General features: G+C 41.6%; 2 protein-coding genes across 3 annotated transcripts in view; both read right to left on the bottom strand.

The window, feature by feature from the left end:
- Positions 1 to 973, bottom strand: part of si:ch211-222n4.2 (uncharacterized protein LOC101885505 homolog) — a 6,490-nt gene extending 5,517 nt beyond the window's left edge. The window contains exon 1 of the mRNA XM_038734613.1: positions 422 to 973. Coding sequence (XP_038590541.1) covers positions 422 to 710 — 289 coding nt within the window. The 5' untranslated portion in view covers positions 711 to 973. The remainder of the gene's footprint in view (positions 1 to 421) is intronic.
- A 648-nt stretch (positions 974 to 1,621) lies between these two features.
- The window catches only part of ulk1b (unc-51 like autophagy activating kinase 1), a 28,503-nt gene continuing 19,574 nt past the window's right edge, over positions 1,622 to 10,550 (bottom strand). For both annotated transcript variants that reach the window (XM_038733647.1, XM_038733648.1), the window contains exons 18-27: positions 10,082 to 10,341; positions 9,768 to 9,973; positions 9,364 to 9,485; positions 8,878 to 9,003; positions 8,163 to 8,347; positions 7,646 to 7,839; positions 6,926 to 7,044; positions 6,631 to 6,788; positions 5,013 to 5,148; positions 1,622 to 4,664 (exon numbers count right to left, since the gene is read on the bottom strand). In XM_038733647.1, coding sequence (XP_038589575.1) covers positions 4,609 to 4,664; positions 5,013 to 5,148; positions 6,631 to 6,788; positions 6,926 to 7,044; positions 7,646 to 7,839; positions 8,163 to 8,347; positions 8,878 to 9,003; positions 9,364 to 9,485; positions 9,768 to 9,973; positions 10,082 to 10,341 — 1,562 coding nt within the window. In that variant the 3' untranslated portion in view covers positions 1,622 to 4,608. The remainder of the gene's footprint in view (positions 4,665 to 5,012; positions 5,149 to 6,630; positions 6,789 to 6,925; positions 7,045 to 7,645; positions 7,840 to 8,162; positions 8,348 to 8,877; positions 9,004 to 9,363; positions 9,486 to 9,767; positions 9,974 to 10,081; positions 10,342 to 10,550) is intronic.

Here is a 10,550-nt window from a genome sequence, read left to right as displayed (position 1 = left end):
TCACTAGGCTTGCTGTTGATGTTTTGCTTTGCTCCTCTCAGAGAGGCCAAATCCGAGTATATTATTTAAAAGCACCTTAAAACTCAGTTTTACAACTTTAGAAAGTGTGTCTATTGTATTTTTGTCTTTTCTCCCCTCTCTCCTTTTTGTTTGCCACTTTGAAACTATAGTTTTGAAAAGTGGTTTACAATTTTATAGCTATACCACAGGTCTACTTACTCTTCTGATATTAGCATGGTAACTTAACGTTCTAATTTTGTGACTAACCCAGCAAATTAGCATAAACAATTTTACTGGTCTCTAGTTTCATTGGAAACAAATAATAATTTATGCTGATCCCAAATTATGTATTTAAGTGAGCTCTTACAACGTTACACATTCATTCTCTGACATTTTTTCCTTCTCACACTGGTTTCTTCACCTTTATTCTCCCGCCTGAGATACTCTATCTCCGCATGGAGCTTCTCAAGAGTTTCCTTGTGTTGCTTCTGAAGGAACTCGATATCTCTCTGCATCGACACGACGCGGGGGTCCATGTCGCTGTGACAGGACAGCTCTGCTCTCTCCACTCCTCTGTCCACAGGCGGCACAACAGGCAGCGGCTGCAGCTGGTTCGCCGGTAAGCGCCGTGGAGAGCGGGGCTTCCCGAGGCGCCCGAGCCGGGTCCACTGTGGCAAATGCCGCACCGGGGGAAGGTTATAACTTGACATTGCTTTGGCTCAGTCGGCTAGCGAGCCATTCTAGCCTTCTCTGCTAGCAAGGCGGCGACTTGTTTCCGCACGAACTAACCGGACCGCGAAGAAACAAGCACCATTCACTAACTTCTGTTTTCTCTTACCATTATATTCCAGTGTAAACAGTTCAAACTACATTGTTATCCGAGAATAGCAAGCTAAGTTAGCTAAAGTCGGTTTAGCACGTAAACAACTCAAACACTCTCGCACTCGTTTGACATGCACTCATACACAAAGTTGTCATGACAACCGCTTGTCCTATTTTTTGCCCTGAGTTAAAGCCCTCAGGTAAGCTGCTCAAAGTCCGCCTCCTTGGTTACGATTGGCAGCGGGTCTGTGTTGGCCATTTAAACAGAGCTATTTGATTGGTGGAGGCAGCATGCTTTTGTATTAATCTTAATTGGAGTTGGGAAATTATGTGTACCAATTTTAAAAGGATTTATGTTAAAAAAGTAAAATAAAATAAAAAATGACAATTCAAGAGCAAAATGGACATTACACTTAAGGAGCTCACAAAAAAAAAAAAAAAAACAGTTATCTTATTGTTTAACATGTAATGTGTTAAAGAGGAAGAGGAAAAACTAAATTAGAAGAAATCAGAGGCTTCATGGAATGTGAGGAAGCCTAAAAAAACCCATGTGACTTGTGGTGAACATTGCCTAAACAGTTGGCAGTATGTTCCTTTAAATAGACTTAATGTAAAAAAAAAAAAGACAAAAAAAAGTCCCAGCTATCCACTTTAATTGGTCTTAGCAGCAGGTAGGTCAGCAGCAGGAAAGTAGCCCTACCTGCCTAGCTATGGGGATTACTGAGGAAAACAATTATTGGCAGTTGTTAAATTGTAATCTGAATGACAGCAGATGAAACTCACATAATCCTAAAACAAATTACCATTCCTTATCACTTTATTCATGTTGCAACTCTCAAACAGTAAAGGTTACATCACACACAGGGGCACTGAGTTTGTGTGTCTGTCATAGATATGACAACATTAAAATGCTTTTGCAACAGTAAGAGACAATATGGAAGATCAGCAGAAGGCCTACTCTTTGGAAATGTAGAGGTGGTATGGTACAGTCCTCTCCATGCCTGTAGCATCATATACAGAATAACAACAATAACTTAATTTACAATATTTACAGGTAATACAGAATTAATAAAGTAAAAGCACAAAATGAAAAACATTCAGGTCTGTTAAAAACATATAAACATAATAATCCAAATCAATCTATCATGGGAGTGCACACAGCCGAATCTTCATGAAGGTTACACTTCATTTTATCTTTATGTGAACCAAAGCCCTGGAGCTGGTAGGGAGTCGGTATTGCACTCAAGGTCACTTCAGTTAAGTAGAGTGGATACGTGCTTGATGTAGGGCACTATGTCCACACTTCCTACCCCAACTTGCTCTATCATTATACTCTTATTTTTTTTTTCCAACTGCTGCACAGACTATCTTGATGGTGCATTTCACTACTACCCAAGATAATCATCATTAGGATGGCCGATAGCAATGATTGTAGGGAACAATGAAAAGTGACACATGCATCAGTTGTATAAAGGTCAGATGTCATCACCTTCTACTAACTATCTTTTGAGACAAACAAGACCAGAGAGCCTGTGGATGAGTTGATATAAGGAATGTATAACAAACAAATGCAGAATGCTCTTGGTGGATTAATATCTATGAACATTTCAGATAAAGTTCTCTGATAAAATACAAAAGGCCACAAAGCAAATACACTTAATGTATATTTAGAGAAATCTTCACTGAGAAAAACCTTTGCTCCAGTCCTGCTGACAGTGCTACTATATTGGCTTCATAATCTCAGCGTTAACTACCTTCAGCCCTGACCAGACATCCTCAATTTATTCTAAAATATGCACTGTCACCATCTTAATTAACTTAAAAAGAGGACTATACACCGCAGGGTAAAGAAAGTAGTACTGGGCCAGGCAGTGAGTTGCACCAGAGGAACCCTTGGTTTCAGTGGATGATTTAGTTTCATATGGCAAACTGGGATCCTACTCAGAGCCAGCAACATCCAGAGAGCAAATCCCACTGTCCACCATTCATCAATCAACATCACTCACACACGCAAACTTCTCTTTGAAAGCAACCGTAGTAGAAGTTGACCCTACCCAGTAGCCCAAAATTTAGGAGAGTGAAGGTATCCTGTTGGGATGTATGGCTAAAGTCAATATTAACAATACACAAATATTTCAGGCAAAATGCACAAAACAAGAACCCTATTCAAAGTCAAACACAATCATCACACACACCGACTACTCTGAAACAGAACACAACACAATCGATGCAAATTATTTTTCAGTGTAAAGCCATTTGGCTTTTCCTTTTCCTTCTAAAAGTAATCTCTCTAAGGTTTCATAGCTTATATGATCACTTAAGTCAACATCCTCACATCTAACACACATTACCATCTGACAGGGCCTAAAACAAAAATAGCAATAAAAGTGTGGAAGTCTCTAAATAAGCAAATCTGTCTAGGTATCCACAAAAACTGGACATGTTTAGCACGCACCACTCAAGATCGTTCTATACAGTACTTCAACAGTGCAAAAACAATCAGACTTTCGCCCCGGGATAGATCTAAATTGGAGTTATCGAACAATTGGCTAATATTAAAGCTGTCTATCTTCTGTTAGCCCTACATTCAAATTTGTTTATACTTGCTAAACTCCGGCACAAATGATTGATAAAATATGACAGAATATGGAATCGTGTAAAGAAATTTCCAGCAACGGCAGCACCTAAGCTCCTGTATACCTGAAGAATACATCCCAGGTTATCACAGCATCTTTAACATGATTGTGATAAGGGATGCTAACAGACCACTTCAATTGAACGCTATATTCTGCATGTAACAGTGGGGTAGTGAATGTTTTTTTGGACCCATTTTCTTCCTGTTGGTTTTAATCCCTGCCACCACTTACAAAACAAAATCACGATTACATCATTGTTTCAATAATGGGATGTGGCCTTTGACATTAAGCAACTATAGAATCTGTAAAGTATCAAACACTGGGATTTGTCTCCTCCAAATCAGTTTACTTACCTACAGTGAATCTAAAATAAAGCATAATACAGCAACAAAAATAACAAATAAGTCAATTTGGCAACAGTTGTGTAATAGTGCATGTATGCACTTCCAGCCACCACCTTCCCTTCAGCAAGCAAGTAACAATTAGATTTAAAAAACAAAGAACAGAAATAAACACAGGAAAGCAAACAAAGGGTATAAGAGAAACATACATTTGATGAGAATGATACTTGGCCATTCCATGTGTTCATCACCACTTGTCCTTACTGTGTGTAGATCTCACACCAGCAACTGATCTTGGTAAAAGATAACTTTTTTGTCTACAAACTTTGTAGATTGCAAATTCATAATGTGTATATTTGTCCATCCTAAAATGCTATCTACTTATGTTCAGATAAGTATTATATGTGACTACTTGGCAATAATTGCTCCTGCATGTGTTACTCCTTGTGAGGGGAATCTTCTTCTTGGCATATAAAATACCATGTTCAGTGCCAGGAGCAAAGTCCTCTCACATAGGCGAGAGAGCAGACATTCTTTCACAGCACAAGTGCTTCGTGTACAACACTGGTACAAGTTTAGCATTGGGGAAGTCACTTCCACTGTCCAAAACTTGAGACGAATAGCAAGCTATTTAGAGAGCACAAACCCTGAAGGTACGGCAAAGACTGAGGCCTTGTGGGTTTCTTGTGAAAACTAAAGCATTGCTAAGTGAAAACCATGAGATGTGGGAAGATATTTGGTTCCTTGGTAATGTGCAGGGTGCAATTGAGTGACATCATATCCACACTCCAAGAAGCAGCAAAGGACTCTCAAACACAGAGTCCTGACTGCAAAGCTGTGAGACGGCGTTCAATACACTCCTTACCTGCAGACACAATGAGAAAAGAAAAGAAAAAAAGACAGTGGATGGGTAAGCGTAACAGGTCATGTTCACACCGTGTTAGCATGGGTTTCTTCCAGGTTCTATGGTTTCTCGTCCAAAGGTGTGCAGGTTAGGTCTGTGCATTAGCTCATAGCTCATTAACGTTTATGTATAGATGGAACATACTCAATTATGGAGAAATTTAAATGGCAAATTTTTTTCAAAATTTAATAATAATCACAAAAGATTATTTTCAGATGTGGGAATACCGTACACCAAACTAGGTGGGACTTGCTGGTGCTGAGTGGATACATCCCTTCTTTTATGAGATGAGCTGACAGACATACTTACATTTGCTAACACGGAGGATGTCCTCCTGTTCGGTGAGCAGCAGAGACAGGCCCTCCATCAGCAGGAGAGCTTTATGATAACGCAGGGCTGATGCTTCCCCTTGATGGAACATCTCGTCCAGCGCAGCAGCCTGAACCTGAGACGACACCATGAGGCTCAAGTAAAAAGTTTGATTTTAGTCTTGAGTGAAATATCTATAAACATGCAGTAAGCCTCAGTTCTGTGAAAAAAAACTTCTTCAATACAACCTGATATTCATTTAGTAAATTATGGTCCCATTTAGAGGAAAATAGACCATAAAGCAGAGTATGCTTCAGGGCGGGATATGATTGACAAGTCGTTACCATGGTGACCTGTCAATCAGGCTAGAGTGACTCGCACCCACAGCTCTGTATAAATTTAACCAGCGCCGTTGAAAAAGCTTATTAGGAGTTGGTTGTTCACCTTCTCTAGTGAGTACATTTAGTTTTAAGACTGTTGTTCAATAGACAAAACTGTCAGCCCTGTTAAAATGACAGTTAACGTGAATTACAGATGCACCTAGCTAAGCAAGCTAGCTAGCTCTGCACATGGCTTTTAGCTCCACCGTCTCATCCAAATATGATCACGTCTGGTGCCGCTGGTTGCAAAAATTCAACATGGCAGCGCCCTATCGGCCAAACTCGAGGCTTCAAAACGGCAGTCCACAAACCAACGGCTGGCGTCACGATGACTATGTCCCCTTATATACAGTCTATGGGTCATACGAGCTTATTGAGATAGTGCTGGAGGTTATTCAGTATGTCTCAGAAAATGCTTCTGCAGTTATGAAGGAACTGGTTTTCCCTCTGATGTCCTCTGGCTGCTCTGCCTTAACTCTGTGATTTATGAAGTTTCATGATGAACAGATGCTAACGCCACAGTAACCGCTAGCTACCACTAACGGTAGCTGCTGTTATCAGCTTGCTCTGAACCAGCGGCTCAAAGTTTCTGTACAATTGTTAGAGGTGTAAACACCAACACAATCCTGGAGCACCAAGCTTCCAATCAGGGCAGAATCAGCAATAGCACGGCTAGCTGCACAGCTAACTGAGTAGCTAGCAGCAGCTGCTCATAGAAGTAGTTAGCGACTTAAGTAACTGGTAGCATATAAACTCTGTAAATCACCAAAAGTGGAGGCAGAGCAGCTGGAAGACATAAGAGGGACAACCAGACAATATTTTCTCTATCAACTCTGATCCAGTTTCACCAAAACCAGTGAATAAAATTATAAAGTAAGGAGGGGGGGCTTTAAAGATACAGGAGCCAAAACAGAGTGTTAAGACAAAGGATGAAAAGAGGTGTTGAAGCAACGGACAGTATGAGAAAAATAATGTGTTTTATTAAACATTAAAGCATTTAAACGTTTTCTAGTAGAAACCCTAAATACAATTATGAACCTGAAAATGAGTATTCTACAGTACCTTTAATAGATGGGAGGGATATTTTCGCCATTCATACAAGTTTGAAACAATGCTAGCATCTATTTTTTACTGGATGCGCACAGACATAGTATCTGATTGATTATGCTGTCCTTTTGGTCAATATCCCTTGTCTCCTTCTCTGCCTCCCAAGTGTCTAATGTTTCCTCTGGACTTACCATCTGCACGGTGTGGCTGAACAGCAACCGCTCAGCTGTGATGGAGGTGATTTGGTCCATTAGACGGTGCTTCCTTGAAAAGAAGCGCTCCAGACGGGTGCTGAGTGAGCGACAGGATGCCACACTGGTCTTGTACAGCTCATTTAGCCTCTTCACAACTGTATATGGACAGGGTATATGAAAAGATGTAATTTATTATACTACCAAGACAATCATTCTGTAAAAATGTTTTTCATTTTGTTTTAATATACAACTTAGATACCCCCCCCAAATTACAAAAAGAACTTGCTTATACCTTGTTTAACTGTAGCAGATGGGTAGAGTTTGCCCTGTTGAACTCGCTCCATGGCTGTGTGTAAGGCAGTGGACAAGAGTTCTGCAGTCTTAAGGTAGAGAACTAGCTGTTCTGCATGGCTGAGAAGAAAATCACACACACAAATACATACACAGTACTTAAAACTCAAATTATAAATTGACAAATGAGAAATGAAATAAGAATACAATGTTGCCATTCAATTATGAAAGTTAGTGCAATGATAAACTCACCTAACAAATGTATGAGCAATTATGCATCAAAACAGTCACAGACAATCAAAAGTGAGAAAACATGAATGTAGGGTGCAGATGCAATCTCTGACCAACTGTCATGATCACTCAGAGACATGCCATTTGTTTTCCAACATGCCACAGTTAAGAAGATTCAGCTGAAAAACTTTCATCCGCAGTTTTCTCTGCAACCACTTCATTTTTTATTGTATATGGATATCTTTGTCTCTGGTGGAAGCAGCAGAAATTTTGACAGTCAAAACTCCCTTGACTTAAATACTATCATGTAAATATGCGATGAAAGTACAGATCTTATTGCTTATTCGCCATTTTGTGCCAACATTTTTTTATACATGTTTCACCAAACATGGTGCACATGCAGGAGAGCCATGCTGAAAAAGTTTTCTATCCAAACAACATAATCATTGCCATCAACAAAGACTTACAGCCATAGTTGATTTGGCCTTACCTCCACTCTCGGCTCAGTGAGCTTATCTGATCTGCTACAAGGCTCTGCTGCTGAAGGAGTGAGGGATGAGAAATGTCCCCCAGCTCCGCCAGCTCCCCAAGCACCGCAGCCCCACGGGCTCCAGCCACCTCCATCAGACAGCGGGCGAAATCCAACGTGAAACGCAGGCTTTGCACTGTGTCTGTATGCTCTTGCTGCACTCCGACAGAGAAAGACGGAAAGAGAGATGTGTTAGTGGGACACCACAATGTGATTCGGCATTCAGTCTGCATTGGTGAAAACAGCACAAGCATTAACAGGAGACAGGTCATTCCATGAATTTCATTATTCTATCCTCAGATTCCACCGTAGGCTATTAAGCTACAATGACTTGAGCTAAAGACACTTCAATTACACTCTGCTCCGTTCTATTTTTAAAAGCGGTAACTGCTCCATACATACACAGAATACACAGGATAAAAGGGGTGACTCCTTTTTTTGCCATTTCCCAGAGCTGTGTATAAAATCTGTTTCTCACCTCCATCAGTGTCTCCTCAGGCAGCTCAGGAGCCTCGAAGGTTACATGACCGCCCATGTTGGCTGTGATAGGATCAGTGAAACTGTAGCGTGGACTGGAAGGAGCCTCAAAGCCATCCACATAGGGGCCTATCTGGGGGTAGCGACTTGTGAAGGAGCCTGCAGGGCTGACTGCAGTGAAGGAGCCTGAAAGTTGGAGTGAAAGGAGATGGAAATTTTTTTGTTAAATTTTATATTTATTGTTTATTACAATAAATAGCTAAATCTACACGAACAAGTTGATAAACACTTTGAGTGTGTGGGTAACATTTCTACCAACTTGGCATTCGCACATTCGCTAAGTACTGTGTTGAGTGGAGATGCGTTCCAGTTAATGATCAACATCAGCCAGCAGCTACATACATTTTTCTTTTTATAAACACTCCAAGTGCCCATTGGAAAACTGTGTGTTCGGAAAAACGGTTATTTGGGTTATTACTCCCTTAATGTAACTATATCTCTCCGCAGTTTGGTTAATTTTAATCTTGGCTAGCGGAAAATCAACCTTTTATGCTTATCTCCATGACATTTAATTAAGTTTCCACATCAAAGTAATAGCCTCCCACTGCTCTGTGTTGTATGACGTGCAGAGCATAATAGTAATGCTGCTGTGGAATTTGATTCCCACCTGCTGCAGAAGAGATGTGGCGACAAATTGCTTTTAATTAATGTGCTACCTGAGTATTTCCTCTGTCTGGAGGTATGAGGTGGGGTGCTGCCACTGGGAGGAGAGCCCACAGTGAAAACCACCTGTGCTGGGCTGCTGGAGCCAGGTGCAAGGCCTCCCTCACCGCCGGAGGGCACTAGAGGGAAGAAAAAAAATGTGATTGAAGGACAACCCTGAATATCAGGGCTGTATATATCATTGACCATTTTCATTTTCCAAAATACACCGGAAAGTGATAGACCTGTAAATTACAAAATTAAAATAATTAATTGGAATAGCAATGTATCAAATTCTATCCACTTGCAATATGTTATTGCCACACTGATATCTGGAATAACAAATATTAGAAACAGTTGTTATTTTAAAACTGACTGCTGCTGTAATTCACTGTTATGTCAGTTTAGGAGTAGTTTTTAACATTCACACAATCCTGAAGTAACCTTTTACGAGTTGGAATGGGCCACATAAATGAACTGAAATCCCAATCCATGCCTACCTGTTATGTCTATGGCTTTTTCAGAGGTCAGGTTCTCTGTGCTACCTCGGTCACCCACAAGTCCTCCTGGTCCAAATGCAGCCATCAGCAGCATGTCGGACAGACGACCAGCGCTCTGAGACCTGCACCAAAGAGGACAGGAGACAGAGACACAGAGCAGAAAACATGAAAGGAAGGAAAGTGACATGAAGAAAGAAATCACTTTCAACAACATTCAGCAACACCTTGTTTAAATTAAATTATTTACTTTTCCTATTTTATTTGTATTTAAGGTATTTTATTATTTGTGTTGTATATGTAGTTACTGTACCGCACACCACTCTATCCTGTATCTGTAGGCAAATAATTCCTCCTGGATATGGAGCATCAGCATGTTAAACATAAATAGAAAACAACAATCTAACCTTCCAAAGCCCTTGGTATCATCATTCAGTCTGTGGATGCAGTGGGCAGGCTGGGTGACCTGTGTAGGAGTTAGCTGTCCTGGGTCTCTGGGCTCTGTAGGGGCAGTCCTGCTGCAAGGGGAGCCAATGACCAAACCCTGCTGTGTCAGGAAGGTCACAAGGTTCGGAGAGCTGGGGGGCTTGGGGAATTCAAATGGAGGGATGGTCTGAGGGGAGAGGTACCAGGGGTTTGTTTAAGATGCTTGGTAGTCTTTTCTTGTTCTGTGAATCTCAAGAGAATTAAACACACACACACACACACAGAGCTGACTCACCCTGGAAGGGGAGCCCAGGATGGTGGGTAGGGGGCTACGCTGCATCAGCTCACTGAGCCTGGGGGAAGAGTGTAGAGGGCGGACAGTCATCAGGCCTGCCGAGGGGGCCACCACTGGGTCCGAGTGCTGCTTCCTGATCTTCTGCCTGCCCCCACCACTTGCACACTCCAACAAACAGGGGGCACTGTGGAGCCGTGTGCCCAGTCCTGTCATCGGTGGGCGTTGATGAGATGTCAGCCGGGGTTCAACGTGCTGAGGAGCTGTGACACAGACAACGGTCAGAATATTCCTGCTTTCAGACAGCAGCTGGCATCGCAAAATCAAGTGCCAGACAAAACAACAAATCCACTAAGAGATAGCAGAGATGTACAAGTACTGTCCGACTCCCCCGCTGCCCTGCCGGTGCCGGCATGCATGTGCAGACAGCTAAGGGACTGTGCCAGCATGAGGCACAGAAGAGTAGAGAGGA

The sequence above is a fragment of the Micropterus salmoides genome, unplaced genomic scaffold (assembly GCF_014851395.1).
Source record: "Micropterus salmoides isolate LMB-PRFRI ecotype aquatic unplaced genomic scaffold, ASM1485139v1 Ms_hic_scaffold_20, whole genome shotgun sequence".
Taxonomy (NCBI): domain Eukaryota; kingdom Metazoa; phylum Chordata; class Actinopteri; order Centrarchiformes; family Centrarchidae; genus Micropterus; species Micropterus salmoides.
This window is presented reverse-complemented; position numbering and strand designations above follow the sequence as displayed.